At 48.4% G+C, this 26,167-nt stretch overlaps 9 protein-coding genes across 9 annotated transcripts; 3 read left to right on the top strand and 6 right to left on the bottom strand.

Annotated features, from left to right (window-relative positions):
* Positions 1-626: 626 nt before the first annotated feature.
* BDV37DRAFT_279016 (uncharacterized protein) lies at positions 627-974 on the bottom strand (the record flags this gene model as incomplete). Its single annotated transcript, XM_032086230.1, has 1 exon — positions 627-974. The coding sequence occupies one exon, from the start codon at positions 972-974 to the stop codon at positions 627-629; it is 348 nt and encodes a 115-aa protein (XP_031945849.1).
* Positions 975-1,814: 840 nt separating this feature from the next.
* BDV37DRAFT_279015 (nucleoside phosphorylase domain-containing protein) lies at positions 1,815-3,578 on the bottom strand (the record flags this gene model as incomplete). Its single annotated transcript, XM_032086229.1, has 1 exon — positions 1,815-3,578. The coding sequence occupies one exon, from the start codon at positions 3,576-3,578 to the stop codon at positions 1,815-1,817; it is 1,764 nt and encodes a 587-aa protein (XP_031945848.1).
* Positions 3,579-4,397: 819 nt separating this feature from the next.
* On the bottom strand, positions 4,398-5,009 carry BDV37DRAFT_279014 (uncharacterized protein; the record flags this gene model as incomplete). The annotated part of the gene is made up of 1 exon (XM_032086228.1): positions 4,398-5,009. One exon carries the CDS (start codon positions 5,007-5,009, stop codon positions 4,398-4,400), a length of 612 nt encoding a protein of 203 aa, XP_031945847.1.
* A 303-nt stretch (positions 5,010-5,312) lies between these two features.
* BDV37DRAFT_279013 (uncharacterized protein) lies at positions 5,313-5,801 on the top strand (the record flags this gene model as incomplete). Its single annotated transcript, XM_032086227.1, has 1 exon — positions 5,313-5,801. One exon carries the CDS (start codon positions 5,313-5,315, stop codon positions 5,799-5,801), a length of 489 nt encoding a protein of 162 aa, XP_031945846.1.
* A 3,491-nt stretch (positions 5,802-9,292) lies between these two features.
* BDV37DRAFT_295997 (uncharacterized protein) lies at positions 9,293-11,427 on the top strand. Its single transcript, XM_032090012.1, has 2 exons — positions 9,293-10,206; positions 10,260-11,427. Exons 1-2 carry the CDS (start codon positions 9,835-9,837, stop codon positions 11,388-11,390), a joined length of 1,503 nt encoding a protein of 500 aa, XP_031945845.1. The 5' UTR covers positions 9,293-9,834; the 3' UTR covers positions 11,391-11,427.
* Positions 11,428-12,546: 1,119 nt separating this feature from the next.
* Positions 12,547-14,351, bottom strand: BDV37DRAFT_238759 (phosphomannomutase). The gene has a single exon (XM_032080880.1). It carries the CDS (start codon positions 14,294-14,296, stop codon positions 12,584-12,586), a length of 1,713 nt encoding a protein of 570 aa, XP_031945844.1. The 5' UTR covers positions 14,297-14,351; the 3' UTR covers positions 12,547-12,583.
* A 796-nt stretch (positions 14,352-15,147) lies between these two features.
* BDV37DRAFT_279010 (uncharacterized protein) lies at positions 15,148-15,571 on the bottom strand (the record flags this gene model as incomplete). Its single annotated transcript, XM_032086226.1, has 2 exons — positions 15,148-15,501; positions 15,560-15,571. 2 exons carry the CDS (start codon positions 15,569-15,571, stop codon positions 15,148-15,150), a joined length of 366 nt encoding a protein of 121 aa, XP_031945843.1.
* A 3,006-nt stretch (positions 15,572-18,577) lies between these two features.
* BDV37DRAFT_279009 (transmembrane amino acid transporter protein-domain-containing protein) lies at positions 18,578-20,354 on the top strand (the record flags this gene model as incomplete). The annotated part of the gene is made up of 7 exons (XM_032086225.1): positions 18,578-18,777; positions 18,842-19,260; positions 19,309-19,449; positions 19,531-19,745; positions 19,811-20,008; positions 20,067-20,210; positions 20,271-20,354. The coding sequence occupies 7 exons, from the start codon at positions 18,578-18,580 to the stop codon at positions 20,352-20,354; spliced, it is 1,401 nt and encodes a 466-aa protein (XP_031945842.1).
* A 1,559-nt stretch (positions 20,355-21,913) lies between these two features.
* On the bottom strand, positions 21,914-24,424 carry BDV37DRAFT_268520 (putative alpha-L-rhamnosidase C; the record flags this gene model as incomplete). The annotated part of the gene is made up of 2 exons (XM_032084201.1): positions 21,914-24,058; positions 24,113-24,424. 2 exons carry the CDS (start codon positions 24,422-24,424, stop codon positions 21,914-21,916), a joined length of 2,457 nt encoding a protein of 818 aa, XP_031945841.1.
* Between the last annotated feature and the right edge of the window lie 1,743 nt (positions 24,425-26,167).

Here is a 26,167-nt window from a genome sequence, read left to right as displayed (position 1 = left end):
CTGTCCATTACTTAATGGAGTATGAATAATACGAGGCATTTTCTTTGCAAACGATGCGTCACAGAGGTTCATAGCACAGGAAATCTGATTCTTCACAGTCCACAATGACGTTATCTAAGTCAGTCGGCCATTCTATCCATGATACCTACCTCTTCACGGGTTTGCTGTACATCAGGATAGTTTGTTCGCTTGATCCAACGTAAGGATAGCCAACGAAAATTCTTTATGTGAGACGTGAGCAACCCTTTCAGACCAGGCCAGACCCACATCCATCCCAAGCGAGTGGGCAAATAGGTAATGTAAGCACAAATTGTCCAATCCAACCCGAGAGGTCGCTGGCTTTCCGTGTCTCTCTTCACCGTGGACGGTATCCAGGTTGTCCGCCTCTGAGCTGACCTTGGAATATTACTTTACGCCAAAACTTGCATGGAGATTGTTGGGTGCTTTATATTCATCTCTGTTTATTTCTCTCTCTCTCTCTCTCTGTGGCAGGATGAAGTCATGCTATTGTCGGGATCGATAAACCCTCGGCCGGAGTCTGATTCGTATGAAACGGTGCCCTCCCTCCCAGCCAATTTCATTCTGACCTACTGCCCCTCCCGTCTTCATAAAGCTTTTATCGTGACTCAATATTCTACAACAGTATCCAAACGGAGAGTGCCAGTGACTGCCTTCTTCGAAGGAGTATGCGCGCCGATAGGGCCAAGGATGGAAACAGTCTTCCCTCCATTATTCTTAGCTGCGATGTGCACGTCGTTCGGGCCAGCGTATGAGCTCGCGCTATCAATCGTGTAAGAGCCATTAAGATCGTCCACGTTCTCGTAGTGGAGCTCTAAATCCGTGGCGAAAAAATCGTCAATCGATTGGGACAATGAGCCAAGAACCTTGATCTGGGCGCCGATGTCCTCCTCTTCACTATGAAACAGGCCGTCGAGTTTCCCCCCTCGTCCTTTCAAGCTGCCATGTGCGGTCATCTGTTTCGCAGGTTATTGGAAGGTTTATCACTTGGGAATCGAGGATGTTTTGAAATATTCATGGTTTGGGGGCAAAACTTGCTTTGATTGAAAGTGTTGCCTTTGAATGCAAGTGTGGATGAGGAGTTGTAGGGTTGTGAGATGTTTTTTATATCTGTACGGAGAGTCAAATGGAGGGGTACAAGGCCTCAGCGTGGAGAGTGCCCATCTCTTGCAAGGTCTGCAATGACAAATACTCTACCGAAAACCGGCAGCGTTCTCTTGGTATCGAGAGCAAGGTCACCGACGGAAACCTTTTCCGTGATGCATGAAGGTGGGTACGATGCCACGTCGAGATCTCTTCTCGGCCACGGCATGATCCTCACCGCTGATCTGCGATGTCTGCCCGACGGTGTGCTTGACGATCGGAAACAAATATCATTCTTCTATACAATGTAGTCCCTTGGCGGCCAGAATCACCGAAGGCAGCTGGACCTGCTGGTGGCTGTTCACTAGCGCTCGCCTACCCTCCGGTTGATACCGGAGGAACAACCTGGATATATCGACGGATGCTTATGATATGACTCCGTCGTTTTGCATGATTTGATATTGTAGTGAGCAGTTCAAACCTGCGTTTTTATCCCTCATTGCTGGTGGAATGTTTCACTGTCATTATGATTGCTAGATTAAACACTATTGTGATTGAGATCCTTGTTTATGTGTGTTAGCTGCCACTCCAGGAGAAAGAAATCAAATCAACATGCAGAAGATATGAAAAGGAATATCGAAAGACGCCGTGCGTAATTCGTAAAACTAAAACTGATGCTCCCACAGTCCCAAGGGCAATGGTGGATTGAGACGTCAAACGGATGCCCGTCCTCGGAATTCATTAATTAGAGCCACAATTTCTGGAACTTCCTCGCCGGCCTCCGGGCATTTATTATTTTTCTGTTCGGTTGAGTGTTTGTTTCTTTTCGCCATGGAATTGGGAACGGGAATCTGTGTGTTGCGCCTCGAGACGTAGCCGCGTGGTTTCTTGGAGCGTGGAGGTACTGGGGGTTTGGATGCACTGGATACGGAGTCTGTCCTCTCAACGGGTGCATCCTGTTGCTGCCAAGGTATCCTCTCAAGCGGATCACAGCTGGAGTCGGCAGGCGAAAGTGGGCCGCCGGTATGGTGTGGGATGCTTATGGAGATATTCCTACCGATCTCTTTGCCCATCAGGGCCCGCACTTCTTGAAGAAGCTCTGCAGTACTGCCCAACACCTTTTCTCTCCCAGCACCGTCCCACTGAATGGTAGAAAAGTCCGTCGGGCATTGATCCGGAGATTCTATCCAATCCGCTCCATTCTGTCTTCGTGCGTGAGACATTGCTTGCTGGTCAACGTAGATGTTGATATGTATGGGTGCGCTCCCGAACTGCTGTGTAGGACCCTGCACAGGCTGTGCTGGTTTCATCGGACCCTTGAAGTCAGGGGATTCGATGTTCGCTGCCACTGATAATAGCCAAAGGTAAAAGGACCATATCAATTGCCCAAAAATAGCCAGTAGAAGGCAGACCCCAATAAAGGCACTGTGCAAGGTCGTCGTCATTCCAGAGGGCACTTTTTCAAGGAGTCGCGTGAAGTCTGCACGGTCAACATCCCATCGCTGCTGCTCACTCACTGGCTCTGTACCTGTGGAATCAACCGGAGGAATGGTGAGTAGCAGCTCTTTGGCACAGACGGCGGCAGCGGCAGCGGCATAGCCATGCCATCGATCATTCTTGTGAGAGTCGGCATAGTCGCAGATTCCGCGAATTGCAATCCAGTTTAAGCTGTCGCTGAGACCAGCCGCTTCCATCTCGAAACAAAGAGCATCCAACTCATGACCGATTAGATCTCGGGCCGTGGCATCTTTTATGACCTGGTCGGCAGATGCGATTATTCCGTCGTGAACCCTGACCTCATTCCTGCCACGGGATGGCCTTTGGACTAAATTCAATTGGTCCTGTGTACCCTCCCTCGTGCAATCACAGTTATCAAGGTGGACATATCGAGGGTTGTACAAGCGGTCTGTATGCGATTCAGGGCGTCCGAATGTTGCTTTTATCGGTGGAGATTTTGTGACCATTTGCTCCAATGATACTGAAAGGTCCAAGCCATCGAAAAGGCGTGTTTTCAGTCCAGTTACTGCATGAATAAGGATAGATGCCGGCGTGAATGTGTGACCAGTGACTTGGAATCCACTCGATGTTTTCTTACCAAGTCCATATTGGACTACCTTCGTTCCAATCACCACATCCCCCAGACGAACATCATTTTTTTCGCTCGGGACGCCGCCACCAATTCCGACCAGAAAGCCTAGGTTTATAGACGGAAATCTCATCTTCATGTCCTCCGCCACTGTGGCCGTGGACACTAAGCCGTAACGACCAATTGGCAGGCAGCCAATCACAATTTTGTGTCCTCCGATGCGACCGCGAGTATAATAGCTGCGGCTATCGCTGGTCAGCGAGCTTTTGGTGGTATCATCGTAAGTCTCATCCAGTATCTCCAGAGCCGCAATGTATTCCTTGAAAAGAGCGCAAACCCAGCCGACGGTGAACTCGCGGTCACTGGGCCGCTGGGATGTGGCCCCGAGCATTTCGTGGTATTCACCGGGGTGTTAGAATTTGGTTTGCGAGCTTGCAAAGTGTAGTCCCACTTGGAGTTGGTTGTTCTCGTTCACTGGGCGTTAGAAGTAGCTTGCCTCTATCCTCGTCGATATAGAGCGCTAAGATAAAGCGCGGATAGTTTCTCCGAATGTTCTCAAGAAACAGCTGTGCGGTTCCTTAGCTACAACCTTACGAAGTGCGAGGTCGAAGGAAGAATTTAATTATAACTATTGGACGTGGCGTGTTAGACTACAACGGACATGACATGTATTGCGCTCTGATTAGTGAGACTCGAACGATTGCTCAGCGCCTAATAGGCTGCATGCTTGCTCGGCGGCTAACTCACCACGCCAACGTGTCAGAATACGTGCGTTGATGAATTTAAGAAACCATCAACTGGCATCCACATCGAAGCATCTCATGTGATCTGTACAATATGTGATGGCGGATGGCGGAACGAGGTGCTAGAAGGATGTAGAAGACATTCCACCGAAATTAGGACCAGACAATCAGGTTAGGACAACTATCCTGGTGAGTTTCAGATTGTACACGAGTCATACACGACTCTATTTCAGTATAACAACTCAAAGGTGTCATGTCGTGGACAATGCGTTTACCAAAACACGTTGAAAGCAGGTATGCCTCCACCAAGTCCCTTCAATACCAAATAGTTCCGAAGACTTTTTTCATCACGTCATATTCGACATAGTATGGGGGGATAAACCTTTCAACCATACGATCCCAGGACCTCCAGGGCGGATTAAACATGGCACGATAGAATTCCCAGTATTCAGGCCAAAATCCAGATATTACCCAGTCCAATAGCACCACAGTACCATCCGATCGGACCAGCATGTTACTTTCATGAAGGTCACCGTGTGTGAACACTTTTTGTGTCCTCTCAACCCTCGTACAGTCTGGTACAAGATATATTCACTGGTCCAAAAAATGGATTCCGGGTCGTTTTCATTTTCAAGTAACTCTGGTGGAAGCCGGTCTCGCAAAGCTTGGACCATGCCTTCGTTGAAGCTCTGCTCTGATTCGTACGGCCCGTAGCTATACTTGGAATAGTCACCATAGCCGCCTTCGAAGACTCCATCTCGGCAAGGCGAGCGATCCAGCCCACAAATGAAGTTGCCTTCAATCGCTCGCATTTGCTGCACATAGTCCGTTAATTGGGCGAGGATTCTCAGGTGTTCTGTCTCCGAAGCATTGTCCCAGTACTGCTCAAAAGGCGTTCCATGTTCATAGGACATGATGATGTACCCAGTCCCGTCAAGGATATATGCACTCAGCAGTTTGAGCACCGCGATGGTTGTGCGTTTAGATACCAAATGTAGAGCCTCAGCCTCAGCTAACCGAACCCCATGGCCGAACTTCACAAGCATGTCAGTGTCAGCCCAGGCGAGGCGAGCACCCATCTTGTCCGGTATTAAGTCTTCGGCATTCTTCAGATCTTCTGGATCCAAGATAATTGTAGGCGGACCAATGTCTTCCGAGTAGATTAAATGCAGTTTTGGTTTTTCGGGTGATGACGTGGACGTGGACTCCTGAGTGTTAAGTCGGAGTGGCTCAATACAATTCAATTCCGATAGCGATCTGCCCTCTCCTCCGTATTTCGGTGGAATATCCGGGCCAAGGTAAAGGGCGAGGTCCTCTGGCTTTTGTAAAAGGACGGTGTTCCGTAGGAGGTATTCGGGGACATCCAATCTAGCGAGGTGTTCATGCGATGGGTAGATAATGTATGTTTTCTCGAGAAGACCGGGGTAGTGCGAATGGATCAGTGCAATCAAATCACTGAGCGCCTTCCGGATATTCCCTCGAAACAAGCCGTATCCCGTACGCCCCCCGGGCTTCTATTGCAGCCGGAATTCATGGACACAACTTGCCGTCTGGCTGGTGAGGGTGCGTTCTGGCATGGCATGATCAACCAGAGTGCCGACTCTATGCGAGATAGATGTATTGCAAGTGGCCGAAAATGGATCAACGGCCCAGAGTCAACTTTCGAGGGCGAGCCGGACACCCGATTTTCCGACAAGGCAGATTCGAAGCCGGTGGGAAAGTTGATGCAGAATTCCATATTTCAGGAACGAATGCGATCACTCCTCGGTGGCCGCCAAGATCCTCCTGAATCTGAACGTGAAGACCGCTCTTCAGAAAGACCTTTCTATGTGTCAAGCCCATTCTTTAGCCAAACGGGTGGCATGAAGTAATTCGACTGTGGGGGGAACCGGCTCACGATTGAAGATTGCGACCATCGGAGCGAATTTAGGGATAGAAGACCGGTTATCATAGCCATATCAGCTGGATCTCTTGACATTTTCCCTCGAATTGGGGTCGGACACTTTCCGCAAAGTCTCCGCAGCCATGGATTCTACTCTCTATGCGGATGGGACTAGTCAAACGTAATCCGCTTATAGAATGGGAACACTATGGCAAGTGGACAGAACGCGGACTTCTTTGCGCACATTCAAGCTGCCTTTTGATGGACATGTTTATCTGGTAGTGTTCATGCCCCCTACAGTGAGGCCTAGTTTCGAGAAGAGGTCTTCGTCTAATATTGACTCTAAACGCAGCATTAGCCCATGCTTATAGAGCGAGTCTCTTTGGCTCTGTCTTTCGTCGTCATATTTTCCGTTTTGGCCTAGGTTCTAGTTTTCTTTTTTTTTTTTGTTTCCCTTGGCAATGAACGACCTCGTACACGAGGCAAAGCTTGCTCGTCAGGCACCAGACGCCACCCTAGGCAACTTCCCTTGCAATGTCGCGTTTATAGCCTCTTTCAGAGATTGTGATTGTTCACATACGACGATTAGCGTTTATAGATATACGACACTATACGTACAATTTTCATCGTTATCATACCTCGCTCCATCTACTTTACCCCGCGACCAGACTCAATTATTGTCAAGTGTGAAAACGCCTGATTGAAACTCTACAACTGTAGGCGAGACGAAAGGTTCATGCTAGTGGAGACTAGCAGCACTAATCGGCGCTGTTGGGGACTTGGCGCTGACGAGTTGGTGAGGTAAAAAGGAGGAAGAAAAGGCATGTCCATACGAGGCGAAGGCATACAAAGGAACGGCAAGCTCATGAGTGTACGAATCTACCCAACTTGGCCTGCCTACTTAGTCACCGCCAGCACAGTAGCTGACTGCCACCAACCGTTTCTGTGTTGTCGTCGATTTGCGGTATGACTTTGTTACGTATCATCTTCCTCGACCAGTTGTTCAGCGAATGCAAGGGGCTGGCCGGAAGTGTAACATTTTCCTGGCTCCGGGCGTTTCTCGACGACTGGAGCAAAGGGTGTCCCTCGTTCAGTGGGTCTATAAGATGTTCACCAGAGGGACCAATCGTAAAATGCAACTCATTTGGGCAATCCCGAGGCTGTTGAGGCTTTTGTGTGGCCGTTGGGCATTTGGGAATTGCCTCCTGCCCCTTACCTACTCAGGCAGGCGGTACTCAGCCAAGACTTCTGTTCCTTAAATAGTCTTGTAGATCTTTCTTGTCGTTGAGAGGCTGAAGAAAGGTAACCCTTTTTGATTGGATCAGTCTTTCCTGATGATGGCAGATGGGCAGCTGCGAATAACGATCTGCGCTTCGCGGGGTTCGTGTTCGTGTATCTCGTATGAGCATGCCTATGGCTGAACTGAAGAGCATCATGACAGAACCTCAATTATGCGAAGTTTCTATTCTTGAAATAAAGCTTCAGCCTGGCGTCGATCCTTGCCAGCCTTATCGTCCGGGGGCCGGGAGTGGCTGTCGAGGATCCGCGTGCCGAGACGGTCGAGCCAGGAATACGAGCATTGAGATACGTAAGGAATACACATGAATCGGTCAAGAAAAACAACATTGGATCACTGGCAAAGGATAGGCATGGCTCTGCCTGAAAGACCCTTTTTCATGACACAAATTCCTCGTATTCCATGAAGATCTCTACTGTTCAATGCAATCCCTGGCGTGGTGGCACTGTGGTAGGGGACTTAGGGTTATCCCTTCGGAGGCTGAACACGAGTCGAAACACGAGATAAACGAGGTCGGGGATACACAACTTCAGGGGAAAGATGAATATAAATATGGGCTGGGAGTCTGCTGGATTGAGGATTATCAACAGCCCAAAGACCACAAGTCAACTGTCTATCAGAACATCAACAGATTCAAACCCATCCACTTAACGTGCCTTTTCCACCCAAATTCCAAAGTGTAAGGGACCAAGCATTCCAACCAAACTCGGTCATTCAGCAGGCAGTTAATGAATCTTGAAATATAGACACCCGCCAAAATGCGTTTCTTCGGTAGTGCTCTCGCGACCTTGGTTGTCTGCTCTTCTTTGGCCGAGGCCATCTGCCACAACTCGATCGCTTGCTTCGCGGGTGACGCTGGTTGCAACAAAGTCTGTGAGCGACAGGGCAACCCTAAAGGTGGTCGCTGTCTCCCCCGTGATGGCTGCCCTGGCTATACCATCTGCGCTTGCTACCCGAACAGCAAGCGCAGTGACGAGGTGATCGATGGCGATCTCGCTGTCAGGGAAGTCTTGAAGGACTTCGGAATTGACGCAGAGGCTGAGCAGGAGCCTGCGGCACAACTGGATGCAAGGGGTACCCTGGAGCAGCGCAGCGCCTGCTGCAGCCTCGTCCCTCCCGCTCAGGGACTCTGCTGCGAAGCCCACTGCGACTGGATTGGAAAGAACGGTGGCCAGTGCTCTGACAAGGGAGTTTGCGAATGCAACAAGTGATTGAGCATTACATCTGATGCTTGTCCTGCATGATTTAATGGAGGAAAAGGCTGGTTTCTTTATCTTCTTGTCAAATTCTATTTACTGTTGGGTTGTTTTGTAATTAGTGCAGATGCAGATATTCAACACGATTATGTGCTTTTTGGAAGTGATATTTTAATGGCAAACTCCAGTACTTGATAGAGAGTGTAGAATGTTCTCTGAGCCTCCAAAATCCACAAACTCTAACCCACTAGGCAATTTTCCGTCCATATGGTACATTATTAGTGGGAGACGGCCCCGGCATGGGTTTATACCGATATGCAGAGCAAGCCAATAATCCAGCGTTTTCGTTGCTGTTGCGTTTGGTCCTATTTCTTACCTTCTATGTTTTATAGAGTGGTGATATACCCCCACAGAACACAGCTCTTCAGACATTTCCTTGGTCGACCCCAGACGGCCCAGGGAGGTTGCCGTACCATAAATGTTTTCGACTAATGAACTCCATCGTGATATCTTAGTGAAGTTAGGGAAACTCATACATTGTTTAAGGCCGCCGTTCCATTCCTTCGACTATGAATTCCATAATTAAAGCCATTTCCCCGGTGTTTCGGCAGCCCACTTGGTGAGAAATTGAAATATATATCTTCCAGTCTACGGGCTGGTCGGCCAACAAAGACCGCTCCAACAGAGAGCCACAACCAGGAACTTCAAGATGGCGAAAGATTTCTTCCCTCCCTAGTCCCATTATGTCCACCGTTGTATGCTAAGCCTAGTTGCCTTCTAGGACCGCTGGGGTGAATTTGCCATGGTCTCCAAATGAATGGGCGAAGGACCTTGCGGCTTGCTTGCCAAAAGTTGAAGTTCAGAGCATGATTACCTAATCGGCTCCGAGAGGATCGGTAAAATTGTTTACGGGACGAGACGATGGGGGCAGTGTTGTGAACATCACACACTTGATTGGGCTTTGCAACGCAGACTAGAAACATGGCGGTCCACACTAAAGGGTTGTCATGAATCATGGCCGAGAAAAACGTTCGTCCGGCATGATAGCAACATGTTGACTGACATCATCATAATTTAGGCTGGACGGTGTGCCGCGAGTCAAGAAACAGCGCAGAATTTGCTAAACTGTGGTTAGGGTTTCCTATTCTGGCCATATCAACGGGATGCATGAAGTCCCATCCAAACTTTTCCCAAGCCATGGACCAGTCAGATCCGAGCCCGCCGTTCCCCGTGGAGTACTTTCTCCACTCGATCCCACATGGTTTGTGAGGAATGTGGGGGTTCTTCCAGAATTTCTCGGTATTGCTTGCAAATATGGAGGGGATGCTGTATGACGGCAGGGAACCGAGAACTGTTCGGGCATGCCGTGATCGGTCGGCTAAGAAATGCTCCTGCGATCCCGGGGTCATCACGGATCCAGAGTCGGATGCTGGACGGCGGATATAAAATGAGGATTTTCTGCGTGACCCTTCGTCTCCAGGCGCAGTTTTCTCTTATTTTAATTCGCGCCCATTTTACCCGTTAACAAAATGGTAGCGTCCTTACTGAGACTGACGGTCCTGGGGACTCTGGCAGTACAGGCCGTCTGCAAGACTGTAAATACATCGTCCCTCTTGACCTACCAGGATAGACCGCGGGTGTTTATCTTATCGGATATCTCGAATGAGCCGGACGACCAGGAGTCCCTGACGCGGTACCTCCTCTACTCTAACCAATTCAAAACTGAGGGTCTCGTCGCATCGACGTCCACTTGGCTCAGAGATGCAGTCCACCCGGAGGATATGCTGCAGGTGATCAACGCCTATGGCAATGTCACCGATAACCTCAACAAGCATGCTCCCCCGAATGCTCAGTATGCCTCTGGAGATTACTTCCGCAGTATCCTGCGCAGTGGCCCCGCGGTAGGTCAAATCTTCCTCACAACCCACGATCACACGACCCTAACTCGCTCTAGACCTATGGCATGAAAGCCGTGGGAAGCAACGTCACGCTCAGCGACGGCGGAAAGCTGCTTCTCGAACGTCTTCAGTCTCCCTCCCAGAAGCCCCTTTGGGTTCTCGCTTGGGGTGGTACGAACGTTCTGGCCCAGGTGTTGTATAAAATCCACCAGAACTCCTCATCCGAAGAGGCGGCTGCTCTTCGTTCCAAGCTGCGCGTGTATGCCATTTCCGACCAAGATGACACGGGTTCCTGGATCCGTCGGACCTACCCAGACATCTTCTACATTTCGTCCACGCACGGATGGAACCAATACGGTCTCGCATCCTGGATCGCCATCTCCGGCGAGACGTACTACGGTAAGGATGAGGGTGGTCCTAACAGCACCACCGTGACACATGAGTGGCTGCGCGACAACATCCAGATTGGACCCTATGGTAGTGTGGCGTACCCCGATTTCAAGTTTATCATGGAGGGCGATACTCCTACATTCCTGTACCTGATCCAGAATGGTCTGGGCGACTCGGAGAACCCCGGCTATGGATCTTGGGGTGGAAGATATACCAAGGTGGACCCCTCGACGGCTGTGAACTACAACCACTACAGCGATGCAGCGGATCGTGTGGTGGGTCTCAACAACAAGACTTTCAGCTCCAACTATGCTACTATTTGGAGATGGCGGGACGCTTACCAGAACGATTTCGCCGCTCGCATGCAGTGGACCCTCCCGGCGAACGTTAGCCAGGCGAACCATCACCCCGTTGTCTCTGTCAACGGAAGCAAGCAACTGGCTCCATTCAAGATGACGGCCCAGGCAGGCTCGACGATTAACCTCGATACCGCTGGCACCTATGATCCAGATGGCGATAGGTTGTCGTACAACTGGTTCCAATACCAAGAGCCCGGTTCCGATGACTGGAACGTGGCAGGACAGGTCCCTGCATTGAACCTGACTACCGCGAAGAATGGCCAGCAGGTACAGGTGGCGATCCCTGCTTCCGAGGACAGCTGCAATGGAAAGGGAGATAACCCCTCTGGCTGTTGGCTGTTGCATTTGGTTTTGGAGGTCAAGGATAACGGTGTTCATCCCTTGACAACTTACCGTCGGGTGCTCATCCAGACTACTAACCAGACGATCGCTGCGTGATACATTGGTACCGACGCATAGACCCTGTAACTCTAGCATGTGAAAGTAGCATTCAGATAGATATGTGCATAATGAAATAACGATATGAAGTTCATACTGGCCAAAAGGAACGGAAACAGCCCTGCACAGCGCGAAAGGCGAACACGACCATGCGGCATTCATGTATCAGATGGCTACATCTCTGATATGCTTCTTCAGCTCTGTCAGCATCTTCTTTTGATAATTCCACACTCTTGTACAACTCCGCAATCTTCTGAATTCCTTCCAGTGCCACTTGATATCAACGTACAGCTTATACCAATTTGTCCATCCTAAGGGAGACTTTGGGATAATCCCAGCGATGGTGTTCCTGTACATTAATCAAATGTGACACAATGTCCGTAAATCACATACCGGGGTCTAAGACCCTATGGCCGTTGCTTTTGATGTCGGCGGTCACCGTGGCCCAGAAATAAGGGGATTCATCGCCCCAGACCTCCCAGGGCCATGTACTCCAGAGAAGGTTAGGAATATAGAGACCTTGCTCCAAGTCATGGTAGGTTAAGCTTACTCGTTGCTTTGGATAGTATGGTATATCCGAAAGGCTTTTGGTGGTTGTTGGAGCCTAGCGTTACTAGAGGAATTTCACAACACTTAAATGAAGATTGGGCAATGAAATGGTAGGGGTAATGCTCAAACTGTTGGGAATCAAATGCTCTTGATAGTCTAAGCCTCCTTTTTTCTTACATTATACTGTATCCTTCTCTCTCGTAACATGACCGTGCGGGGAGTCCACTGCCTTTCATTCAATACGGTAGGTAGCGTTAGAAGCATGTCACAAGGGTTAACATTGATACGCTGATGTACATTATTCAGACTTCCTGGGTTACACAACTTGTGAAGGTTATTGGATTATCAAAGGTTCGTTGTCGTGAAGCTGAAGACGAGTGGAGGGTGGGGAGGAAACTGTCTTTAAAGGATGAACTGTTGATAGAACTGTTGGTCTTCTGCCAGATGATTGACCCGGGGGAGCCGGTGGATTAAATTAGGATACTATGAACATTTTGCTCAGGAAGTGTGAATTGAAAAGATTCTGTATTTGAAGATTGGCCGCGTTACATGTTCAGTGCCTTCCGCGTTAAAGGTCCATCACACTGGCTGTCGGGAGAGGACGAAAGAAACACGTTTGCTGACCATATTCCGCTACCTGCCGCTTAAACCGTACGCTCCAAGCTCCTAAGAAGGCCATTCGGTTCGGCGACACCCTGAGAAGCGATTGCATCGGCACGCTCCTGTGTGTCAGCAACGGCGTAGATACGGAGTTCATCCGCGTTGCCTGAGGGGCGGAAGTGAGCAACATCGCCGTTAGCGAAGATGATTCTAACGCCGTCCGTGTAGTTCAGACGGGCAATAGAAGAGAACCCATATTCCGGGGAGAACACGGTCTCAAGCTCTTGGCGAATCTGCTCGAGTTTCTTGGCGTGAGACTCCGTAACCTGAAGCTGAGCACGGCTGCCGTCGACAGCGACAACGTGATCTGGCTGGTAGGATACCTCCTGCATCGTGGACTCTGGTGGGGAGAAGCGGTCGATAATCTTCAAGCTGGTTGTGCGGGGGAAGTTCCGAATCAAAGCGGCACGGCTTGAACGCTTGGGTAGCGTGGCGAACAGTTCAGGTAGAGTGATTCCGCGATTGCCCGCCGCAAACAAGGCGCAGAGCAGAGGCAACATAGCATCACGGGTAGGGAGTGCGGTGAGGACATTACTGTTGCGCTCGATATCAGAGCCAGTGAGGAAGCCACCGTTGGCTTCCCATCCACAGACGCGACGACGTCCCTTGGAGAGAGAGTGCTGCATACCAGCAATCACGTAAGGACTGCCAATCTTCGTCTTAGGCTCAGTGACACTAGCAAGTGAGCCACGATCCATGGCATCGTTAGTGCTGATGGGCACCACGACAGAATCGGCACCGAGGAACTCGGCGACAACCATGCCCAACAGATCACCACCGAAGAATCGGAGCTTCCCTCCTTCCGGGGCTAGGATAAGAGGGCGATCGCTATCGCCATCAGTAGAAACTACCGCGTCAAATTGCTGTCCAGTGCTGTCGTAAAGGTTCTGAACAGTGTCCAGTTGGACTTGATCGATGGCTTCAGTATCAATGGGTACGAATGTGTCACTTCGGCCAGCGGTGACAACCTCAGCCCCAAGCTTTTCGAGAATCTCCACCAGGACGTCACGGCCAACGGCAGAGTGCTGGTAGACGAGAAGCCTTTTGCCTTGAAGTGTTTCCCCCCGGAAGAAGTCCGTGTAGCGCTGAATGTATGCAGCTCTCCCTTCAGCCGCAACGGGTGGGAGGTTGGATGGGGCGCTGCGAAGCATGCCCTGCTCATTGAAAAGGGACTCAGTGTATGGCTGGGAAAGTAGCTCTTCACGAGTGACTTGAACATTGTTGTTAATAGGTTGTTCATCCTTCTTCAGGAGCTCCCCTTTTGAAGTGTTGAGTTTGTACCCGTTGCGGTCGAACGGGATGTGGCTTCCGGTCACCATAATACTGCCCTTGCCATGTTTCAGGGCATAGTAGGTCAGAGCCGGCGTGGGGATAGCACCTAGGTTGATGGGATGCATGCCTTCATCCTTCAATGCCTGCTCTACCGCTTGAGAGAGTCCTCCGCGGCTCTCCTCAACATAGCTTGTGGAGCTGGGCCGAAGGTCATACGCGAAATAGAAGTCATCACCGGGCTTAATACCACCGTCCTGTTGGTCGAGAGACTTGAGGTAGCGAATCTCCGCAAGTACATTAGTATAAATTTCCAACTGGGTCAAATCCACCACTTTGCCACGGCGGCCGCTGGTACCAAATTTCAGGGGCACCGGCTCATAGGCGAGGTGGCCGCGAAGAGCGTCGGAGGCGGAAGCAGAAGCCATTCTCTTCGGTTCTTCTCTGTTTCCTGCTTACTTTCTTCTTGTTTCACTGAAGCGCTATGACTATTATCTTTGAGATAACACGTAGGAGGGATTCTGGACAAGTTGATTAAAATGTTGCTATATTTACGCTTGCGGCGATCACGTGGGCCCGTTGCAAAGAGCCAGAAAACGTGACCGACATTGAGGGACGGGGGCGTGGTGATTGGTTGGGGAAATCCACTAGTGACGCTCGTGGTTTAGCTTGGTCTCACTTCTCGTGACCCCGCGCCTGCCACGTCGACCACGTTAACAGAACTTCAAGATAGTTGATAGCCCTCACCTGGTTTGCCAATGGGAAATTAATCAGGCTTCTTCAAGGTTCTATTCTGAATCATTAAACTTATATCGTCCTTAAGCATACTAAGAGTGACCATCTTAGGTCATATATGCCTCCGAGATATCTCTAATTCCCGTTACATATATAGTCAGTCCTTGCAAGCCATTTTGGTAAACATCAGATAACATGTAGAACTGGAATCAGCGAAGGGCACATTTACACCCACGGCGACGTCCGAGTAAAGTTTTAAATCTCCTGCAATGCTAGTCTGACAAAAGGCCTCCTCGCGCTCGTGAGCTATACCAGACCCGGCGAGTAGGTATATGCAGGTCGAAGGGCGAGTTGAGGATTGAATGCCATGAGAATGTTCTCGGTCATTCTTCTGATTTGGATGTTGGCCAATGTCTCATATAATGTGAGCTCACAAGATGTATTGCGTTACATATAGCTTCAACAAAGCTCAGCTCGAGGGAAGGTGGTCTTCTTGACTATCACCAGGGCTACCATCTGAGAAGTAATTGAATGAAACGGCGATTCACTCGTCGTGCTCCTCATCCTTGTCAACTCGAACAGATTCAATTTCCTCTAATTCCAGTGCTGCTTCTCCCTTGTTGGTTATGGTTCGGAATATGTCCAGCAAATCTGTGGGCTTGGTAATTTGCCAGACCGTGTCGTCCACCTGGTTCCACATATAGAATCGCTCGCTCGATTGGAACATGCACAGAGAATTCCCCGTGACGCGCTCGGTGGTCATGATAACCTCTGGTTGTGACAACCCGAGCCTCATTGCCATGACCTGGCCTTCACTTTCAGGGCCTTTCCAGATCAGTTCGAATTGAATGTCGGCAGGATCGGTGGTCCAGCCGTCTGGGATGCTCTCAAGCTGACGCTATCACGTTAGAAAACCTTCCCCCCCCCAATCTGTGGGCTTTAAAGCTTTGACATACAGGGGAGGCCATGATGCTGCGATCGCAGGCTTCAGTTGTGTGGAAGAGGTTGCTTTGGGGATACTACGGAAAGGTATTTGAGGATAAATGATCATGATCTCGTGAGCGGCGTTAGCAGCGGAAGACCCCGCCTGGATCGTCATTTATTGTTAGATAGCATACAAGGCGTACTCTATCACGAAAGTTTCTATGCACGGCAGTGCAGTTGGATCTGGTTGGTCATATGACCATGCCTTTATTGACTTATCTTTGTTTCAATGATGGCGAATGGATTTACATCATTCTACCAGGCCTTTGCTAGTGAATCATAGGCAGTATCATAAGAAATTGGTTGTAGAATTAACCTAATCATGGTCATACATTCCCAGCTAATACTGGGTATATATTGCGCTGTTATCCACCTGGATCTTATGGTCTTCCAACCAACCAGGGTTCGGACCTGATGGCTATTCGCGTGGAAATCGGAGTTTCAAGGTGAGTTAGTTCTGACACCGGGGATTGACTAATATAAGAGTCAACCAGGAGGCATACGCAAGACTGACAGGCTTCTTATTAACGATCACCTAGGTGGAATGATACAATAATATAGCATATTCATCATGCTATCTGTCCACAATGGCCCTCCACAAATCCAACAAGCGTACCCAAATTCAAGCTCTTAAGATACCAACGGGATGGTTGAATTCTGGAGCGCCACTGACTTTGGCTTATATTTGTCTAGCTTAGGACTAGCACTATAGGGTGCCACAAAGCGTAATTTCTATCTGCCGCTTACTGCAGTATACGGAAAATGGCGCTCTAGGATATGCAACACAGTACCTGCCACTGTGGTACAGTGCTTATGGAAATAGACGGAAAGGGAACCCCCTCAGCCTTTTCTCGGTGCGAGTTTTGCAGATTATAAGACTTGTTATGTGACTGACCGGAGTTGATTCATAACTTTCTTACAGATGTCGTAAATCCACCTGGTCTTTATGGCATTTCAGTCGATGACGTTTCGGAGTTAGTGGATATTCGCGGGGAGATTTTACGGTTGAGGTAGGCTATTTCTACAACAGGGCATTGACTAATGCACAAAACCCATATACAAAACTGACCGGCTCCTTCTAAATAGTCTCCCAAGAGGACAAGAGTATAATGATTCAGCATTGTACCCAAAGCAGCATATACCTCGGACTAGCCATCCACGATGGCCCTCCCCAAGAATATCGAAATTTAAACTCCTTAAATATCGACATAAAGGTGTCGACTTTTGGAGTGCAACCGATCTTCTTGGCTTGTTTTCATCAAGCTTAGGATCGACACCACCCGGCGCAACTAAGCGCAATTGTTATCTACCTCTTACTGCAGTGTACGGGAAATGGTGCTCGATATTAATCCGTACGGACCCACCGTTTGTAGTCCAATGTACATGGAGAGAAGCTCCAGGGGAGCGGGCAAGATTCTTTCTCGAGGCGAGCATGGCCGGGCATGAAATCGATACAGGAGAGACGGGGTCATGGGGCCACGTACTCAACCGGGCCCGGTACAACATAATCTGTTCCGAGCTTCTAAAGCTGAAGGGGTGGAGCCAGAGAGTCTCCCCAGACATTCAGGCGTGGGGAGGTAAACGGGGAAAACAATTCGGTAGATGCGGTGAAACATACCCTCTCCGATTCTTGCTTTGGTCCGTATGATATCCTGCCAACTACAAGGAAGATACTGACCGAACCTAGTGGGCAAGAAGCCCCAGAGCGGGTTTATGGGCTCGCATTATCCAAATGGTCTTTGTCCGCGCCAGTGTATGATGACAGGCTGTCGGGAAAAATTTGGGCGAACCTATGGGACCCCTGCCTAAATTGTAAAGGGGTTATTCGGATGTGGAATGGGGATACAAACCACTTCGTCAGATGGTACGGCTCAGACGGTGCGCCCCAATGATGTGGTTCGTGCGAGCAGCCAATGAATATAGAAATTGAGTTGCTATATGCCTTTTATAATATAATCCTGGGAGTATGACGTACAACAGAATTAGTATTGAGACAGTGAGCGTAAGGTCTAAGTATTGGATAACTACCTGGAGTATGTCTCTGGTGTTGTTCTTTTCCCCGAGGAAGATAAGATCCTTATTGGGAAGGGCTTTCCGAAGCCACGGGTCTGAGAGGGCTGGACGGATCTACCACAGAGCGGGTCTACAAAGAGCTGACTAGAAATCTTATCTATGGAGCCTTCTATAATACTAGTACTGTATCTTATCCCGCAGAACGGGGAGTTGGACCTCAAATCTAGATCCCTTTCCAGCCGTACTAGGCAGGTGACTCCGGGAAAGATATCCCGAAGAGAGTACGATCCACGATGGAGCCCTATGCATGGTTGGGGATAATAACAGGTGGATACATGACCGCCTACGCCTTGAGGGCAAAGGCTGGTATCTTTGGAGTCTCTGAGCAATGTGATTCATTGTCGTTATTCCCCAGATTAATGAGTACTTCGGAGTCCATAAAAACCTGGGGTACTGCCATCCTACTCTACCGACATGGATCGTGGAAGGAAGATTAAGCTGCAGAAGGAGTATGGAATGTCATTAGGCTGAAAAAAAAGATTCTTTTAGCAAAAGTATGAATTCTATTGGGTTAAGGATGTGCGGCAAATATCAACAATCTCTATCTCGTGTCAACGGTATTAATCGTCGGCTCCTATCATAGTCCACATCACCCCCGGATACCCATTCATCTCCACTTTGCTCCAATACGGTTTGTATACCTGGCCGTTCTTTCGTGTGTCGTTGATTGGAGTATACATAGCATGTCCCCCGCAAACAACTCTGTGGCACCGAGCCGTGGTCTTGCCCACATTCTGCTACCCCATCATATATGGAGCTGGTCCCCAACGCTTATACCACCTCCTACTCTTTCTCCGCGTTTCCTCACCACTTCCAGTCCATTTAATCCACACGACCTCAGTCCCTGCAGCTTTCAATTCTTGGGTCTCTGATTGAATCCTGTCCAACAAACCCAGAGAGAACAACCATCTTAACAGATGCCTCGAGTAACGTCAAGTTCCCAGATCGTGGATGTTTCACCTTCAGGTAGCATTATATCAGGCCTAGAAGAGCAACGGAATGAAATGCCGGATGCAACCAACATCGACGAGAAAAAGATAGAGCCCGCCCCAGCTCGCCAGGATGTCTTCGGAGACGAGTCAAATGCGGAGGTGAAGTATAAGGTCTTGAAATGGTGGTAAGGGGAGCATGTTATACCTCATACATCAGCCCTGCGTTCTAATAGATATGATGGCTTTTAGGCAATGTGGACTCCTCATGGTTGCTGAGACTATATCCTTGGGCATCCTGTCATTACCAGCGGCCATCGCAAATCTTGGCTTTGTCCCCGCAATAATCATCCTCATCTCGTTAGGTCTGATAGCATCATATACAGGCTATGTAATTGGACAATTCAAATGGAGATACCCCCATATCTCGAGCATGGCCGATGCCGGCGAGATGCTTATGGGTCCATTCGGGCGGGAGCTGTTGTTCGTCGGACAGATGCTGTTTCTCGTGTTCCTCATGGCAAGTCATATACTGACTTTTACGGTCGCCATGAATACCCTTACCAATCATGGAACCTGCTCCATCGTCTTTGGCATCGTTGGTCTTGTCGTTTCGCTCCTGATGTCATTGCCGCGGACGTTGGCAAAGATGTCCTGGCTCTCCTTAGCTTGTGAGTGTATTCCCGAGCGCGCTCCTGCACCAACTAACCGCATAACAGCATTTATAAGTATCTTTAGTGCGGTCATGATTGCCATGATTGCAATCGGTATTCAGAGACCGGGGGTTGTTACTACGGCTGTGAACCACCCAAGCCTGGTAACCGGCGTAACTTCGTCCTTGAATATAGCCCTCTCCTATGGTGCGTCAAACGAAACAATCAGTACAATAGACAAATGCCGGCCATTGAAACATGAAGAAAGTCAAGTCTGACCAACCACAGCTAGCCATAACGCTTTCTTTAATATCATTGCCGAACTAAAAGACCCCAAAGATTTCCCCAAGGCACTGTCGCTGCTACAATGCATCGACATATCTCTGTATCTCGTTTGCGGTGTTGTAATTTACCGATATGCGGGCGAGGGGGTTGAATCTCCAGCACTTGGTTCAGCTGGTCCGCTGGTCGGCAAAATTGCCTATGGCATTGCTTTGCCTACGGTAAGAGTCTATTAACCTATGGTTAAGCTCTGTTTTGTCTGGAACTTCCCGGTTAACAGTCGCAGATCCTCATTGCCGGCGTCATAAACGGCCATATCGCGTGCAAATCGATATATACGCGTGTCTTCGCCGGCACCGATCGCATGCATAAACGTGACTTTATTGCTGTAGGTTCCTGGATTGGGATCGGTGTGGCATTGTGGGTTGTTGCTTGGGTTATTGCTTCTGCCATTCCCGTGTTTAGTAACCTGCTGAGCTTGATGGTGGGTTTCACAAGGTCTAAAGTATAGTGACCATTTCATACTGACAATTGTACTACAGACTGCCTTATTTGCTAGCTGGTTCAGCTTCGGGCTACCGGGTGCGTTCTGGTTGTATATGAACAAGGACCTCTGGTTTTCTTCGCCGAGGAAAATCCTCTTGACGCTATTTAATACATTTTGTATCTGCATCGGAATCATCATGGTAAGTGGAATCAACTAATGCCCAGGGACTCGTTATATCCCTCTCATTAACAATATCTAGTGCGGGCTTGGTCTGTACAGCTCTGGCAAGGCTATTCATGACGACCCCAGTAGCCAAAGCTTTTCATGTGCAAACACGGCCTAAAGGTTTGTCTCCTCTGTGTACCAGTATGTGCGGATTACTATTCATGCCATATGATTCTGAACTTTATGATATTTACGACCATGTGTGTACGGGTTCTTCGCAGCAATGGGCGTCCGGTGTAGCTAGACATATGCAACGAAGAAATATTATTATTCAGACTTCCCAGTTTATGTTCTTTGAAGGACGTCATGATTTGGTACTTGAAGCTCAATCTACGTACCATTTGAGCCGTGGTAATACCTGTCATTGCTGCTATATTGGCTGACACTTCCACACTCGATACCTCGAAGTGATGGGTCCGATAGCTATCCAAATGGCTTCACCCAGGACCAGTGGCGAAAGCTAACATGCGTCTACCAGTAAGATATAATCGAGTAATAGCGGCAGCTCCATGCAATGTGCTAGTGCATAAGACCAGGTCGGCCGAAAGCCAAGCAGGTCTCCCACCATCCCTAAAACCGCGAGGGATTGTTTCTACACCCCCGTAGACTCCGATAGGCACAATATCCAGAATAGCAAAGGCATGATCGGCATTAGACGCCAATAGGAGACTCCTTCCTTATACGTTATAGCGGCCTTCTGGAACTGCTTGCCTGTTTTATTGTTTCTGGGGCGTCTGTCCGGGAAGCGGATGTTCAAACTAGACAGTAGATAGGAGAGTACAAACGATACCATATTCCAGTGTTCATTCTTGAAGATACTTTACAGGAGGTGTCATTTCCTAGTCACCCCCGTCCGAAATATGACTGAGTGTCGACTTTTCCACAGACGGGGTTGGCTGAAATTAAATAATATTAAGCCAGGCCTCCGCAACCACTTACAAAGCCAGTAGAGGAAAACATACAAGGCACGACGGAATCATCACTAGAACCTCTATTAGCTGTCACGACTTAGCAGTGAAGTGTGGTACATGGGGTGTGATCAAGTGCGAAAACTCAATGTTACTCTTGCCAACCAGAGTTTTCAGATCATGCCCATTGACCCAACTTCCGTATTATACTTACTTTTACCCGACGAAGAATCCAATTGCCAGGTGCTTAGTGAGGTGACCCGAACAATAAAGCAGAAAGTGAAAGACAACTATCATCCTGACAAATCAAGTGTTATCGGAAAAGGTTCCAACGTACTTTTTATATGGCTCAATGTTTGGCTCGATTCATGTCTTGGAAGGATTTGTATACATATAGTGGCAATACTGCATTGCTAGTCACTATACTAAATGTGTCTAGTAAGGTATATTCATGATAGGCTTTCCATGCATTGTGGAGGTGGCTAGATAATTTTTATTTGCCATGTACTTCGTTGAGAAGGGACAAACATACGTGGAAGTGCTACTGAAGCTCATACTCGGGATATTCGCAAGATTCAATCGATTCTAGAGAAGCCAAAAGGTCTATCAAGATGAAAGAGTGGAAGACTGTTACAATAAAATACAGAAACAGAAAATGGGCTGTGGCAGTGACAGACACAAAGGATGTTTCCAAGAGTAATTCCCTAACATTCCTTTCAGATATTCACATAGCACAGATGCCCGAGCGTATATATTCCCACCGTGTAGCCTAGTCCGTTTGATGAATTGAGAATATCTCTCCATCTTCAACGGTGAAATAATCCTTTTCATCCGAAAGGAAGCCTGTGGCATTGTATTTATGCAAAGTCTTCTTCAGAGGACTAGGGAGATAGACCGTGCCTTTGGTACCATTAGGGGCGGTAACAGTCATATGTAGCAAATCATTGCTGTCAAACGACCAGTCTACATTAATTCTACCTCCGGGAACAGGGTAGGCTCCCTTGGTCCACTCGAGGTCTAACGATTGGGGAACAACCTTCCACTCCTTGAAGCCCGGAGTCACAGGCTGGACCCCAAGGACATACCGGCTCAAATCAGCGGTAGGTCCTGAGCTCCAAACATGACACAAGGATGTGCTAGAACCAAGTCCAGGAGTGCCATCAGCTGCAAGTACTTCCCACATGCAGCCAGTGTAATTGGTATGTGATGGATCGCTCATAGGGCCCCATATACTATGGAGAAGATACTTGGCGTTCGCACTGTCATTGACATGGAAGGCAGCTTTCAAATGATATCCAGACGCATAAGGACTTATCTTCTGCGCCCATCCACTTTCGACACTCTTGTTAGAGAAGGCAAGAGCTCCCGGGGGTACATAAAGTTCCCGGGCCATTGTCGAAAGAACGGTTTTCCAGGTTTGATTTCCGGATGTGGCCGTGTCAGTGAGCACAGCAAGCGCGTTTGCCTCCTGGGATAGAAAGTTTCTGTGAGAATCAGACATATAATACGCCTGTAGTGTATCACTCCAAAGATGCTTGTTGATGGCATCTTGCAGGTTGTGCAGACGCCCAGCATACAGCGTAGTATTCAAACCGGCATCATCCATAAATGGAAGCCACTGTTTGAGCGCATAAGCGTAAATCAGGTTGAACTTGCTGACCACACCGTCCAAGGCAGGATCATAATAATTCCAATCACCACCGAGAGCCGAATTAGAAACATTAAATAGACCGTTGGGGAGTGTTTGGGAGTGAGCCCAATCTAGCATACGAGCTGTCTTAGGTGCCCAATGGGTCAGGAAACCAACATCGCCAGTCTGTTCATAGAAGCGCGCCATGGCACTAACAATACTAAATGAATATCCAATTAGACCGGTGATATTAGCGTTGATCTCAGTCGTGCGAGGAGCCTGTTGGACTTTGGCAGTTGGGACAAAGAACCCCGGTGGCATCTGGAATGAGCCCAGCAGCTCTATACTGCCGTTGATATATTCATGGCCGTATGTACTGGCGAAGGTTGTACCGGTAGCCATATCCAAGTCTCCTGTATAGGCAATACGGTCACGACGAGAACCGTCAACGCTGACAGGCAAGGGGTTTGTACCAAGGAGAAAGCCCTCTAGGGCGGATGAGTCGTTCAAAGGCGAATTGTACATATCCTGCCCGAAAGCTCTTAAGGCGACGTTGGTGAAAACGGCTGAATGACCAAGAGATGCACCCAATCCAAACGATCCGTAGAATGTAGCAGACTGAGAAAAGTTCAGGACAGTCACACCATCGATCTGAACTGAGATTCGAGGCACTTGCACTTTGCTATGGACTAAATGCCATGTATCCAAAGTGATATTCGACGGCAAGCTGGCAGAGGCAATGGGTTCCGAACGCTCAGTCGATCCAACGTGGGCAGATATTGAAAAATTTGCAACATTAACAAATATATAAACTCCATTGCCAAGGGTGTCGCTCAAGACAGTAAACCCAAATCCATTCGTCACAGGCTTGACAGAAAATTCGAGATTGTAGGCAGTCATGGCTGTGGCAAAATCAGCGTTGAATGGCTGGGGTGCCAAGCTGTCGATAAAGGCTCCCTCATCGGTTATAACCCAGAAGTCTGGTAGGCTCTTCGCAGGTATTTCTGTCAGTTGCGTTGTGCGTGCACCGACTTGCCAGATACGGTTCAGAACAGGATCAGAGCAGTTAAAGGAGCCTGGGAGAGCAGTGACAGGCGTGCTAGACACAGTAGGTTTAAATCCGATACTGGCCAGCTCGACTTCGCCTGCACTAGATAGATTCAGCTTCTGGTATCGCAGACCCCCTTGGATAAGGCGGTTGCTATAGGTCTTTTGTTCAGTGATGTTGTATCGGTTAACTCTATAGGTGTCCATAGCAGCAGCCAACGGCAGCGGACCGTCGCCCTAGATAAGATCAGTATTTGTTCTCATTGACGGAATTTACCAAAAATTACTCACCATGTCGGAATCCAGGAGAGCACGAGTCTCACTGTATGTCATTTCGAAGGCAGAAGTGTCTCCAGACCTCTTAGAGACATTGAAGGTAGCATACCCTTCGACATTGCGTCCATAATCAAGGACAACAATCGAGGGACTAGTACCATCGGAGGATAGCTTTATAACAGTACCTTCGTCGAAAGCCATGGGTGTTCCCTCGGAAATGGTGTAGGTCTTAGCTGTATAGGATGGGAGTGATGCTGGCGAACCATCTGCAGACCCTCCCACTACATGTAACAGACCCCAAAGGGCCGCATAACGATTGACCCTCATTTGGACTCTGGCGTATCTGGATCAAGGGCTGAGAGTGTTGGGTAAAGCTTTACTATGAACTACGTTGCAATCCCAGGTAACTTCTCTGGTAATATATGTATCGGCTCAGATTCATGACATAATGCAAATATCAACCATTCTACCATACCTGGCTTATTCGCTTTTACTAGACATCTCCATTCACGCCTCGGGAACGAGAATAGATCTCTTCCAAGTCATTTCGGTGGCCAGGAGAGGCAGTACCGACCGAGCAGGTCAAATTACGAGAATACGAGAAAGGGAAAAGAAAGTTAATTCATCTTTTGACTCCTACTCCAGCTTACCTATATTTTGCGATTAAGAATGGAAAGCACAAATCGCCATAGTACGTACGACCAAGGTCCGCTGAACTTCATAAGGGTGGATCCTTCGTTGCAGGGTGTACGAACATACGAAGAGAGCAAGAGCGGGAGGACCCACTAAGACCTGGTGGCAGTACAGGTCGTATATTCGTATATCCGTATTTTCGTATAATCGTATAGTCGCATAATTGGAAAGAACCTTGCAACGCGGGCTTGATTATAGAAAAGGTCAATCTCAATGTAGTTCACTTTCTATTATAATCGACATTGGCGACACTTAACCTGTAGGTGTGCCTTGAGCTTAACCTTGGGTTTTTGGTCATGGGAGGATATGCATAATAGACAAGCAATACTAACCCAGCTTTTGAAATCGATTTCAAGATTCTTTTCTGATTTCCTCAGCTACAACCTGGGTCGTAAACATGGTTATTATGCAAAGTGGGTGGCTACTGATATTAAATATCCTTAGCCTTAAGGCTCGCTGTCTTATCTGTTTAATACCACTGGTTGCCAATACATACCCCCGTGGCTTGTGCAGGACGATCATCATCAACAAGCTGTGTTAATAGAACAGCATTGACTCGAATTATCATTACGTATCTCATTGGTACTGAATGGCGCATCTTAAGAGCCTACCAGGGAATCAGGGGCTATATGGATGTAGTAAAGACGCGAGGATCGCAGGAATATGATGATACGAATGCACAGAACTTGAGAACGCGGGCATACGAGCATATAAATTCTTCTAAATTATTCTCTGCCTTCACGGCGATGAGATGGTGGCATTGGGAAGATGAATCAAACCTATCAGATTGTCTCCGTGACCCGGGGCGCGATGATTGAGCACTGCCCTCGGCCCAGAGGTGACCAAGTCCAATATGGCGCTCAATAGTTAAGAATAGCATCTAGTCGTGTAGGTTTACTAGGGCAGCAACGACAGCCTGTCGATGGTGTCTTTCAAAAAGCTTACTAGATATATTATCCTACAACACATCTCTAAACTCCCGATGGTCTAGTTGCATATGGTGTTTGGCGGTGATAGAATTACCTTGTCAACAAAAGGTCGCCAGCTATTCCGGGTCAGTGGACGAGATATCTTTTTTTTTTTTTTTTTTTTTTTTTTCGCTAGGGAGAACTCCACAAGATTGTCTATATAGCAGAAAAGTCACAACCGCCTTTACCTCGATCCGGTTGCCTTACTGAGTAGTTCATACATGAGTTTGTAAATGGTATGCTGAGGGAATGCTCGCTTTGGTTCTCTGTATTAGCTCTGTCGGAACATCCAGTCTCAAAACAAGATATTGACCGCAACCTGGATATACTTCGTGGAATTTACAAGTAGACTGTAGCTACCCAGTGGAGTACATCGGAAAGTTAATATGCAATGCTCTTATCAGATGCC

The sequence above is a fragment of the Aspergillus pseudonomiae genome, assembly GCF_009193645.1.
Source record: "Aspergillus pseudonomiae strain CBS 119388 unplaced genomic scaffold BDV37scaffold_6, whole genome shotgun sequence".
Classification (NCBI taxonomy): domain Eukaryota; kingdom Fungi; phylum Ascomycota; class Eurotiomycetes; order Eurotiales; family Aspergillaceae; genus Aspergillus; species Aspergillus pseudonomiae.
Note: the sequence above shows the minus strand (reverse complement) of the source record. Positions and strands in the feature narration are given on the sequence as shown.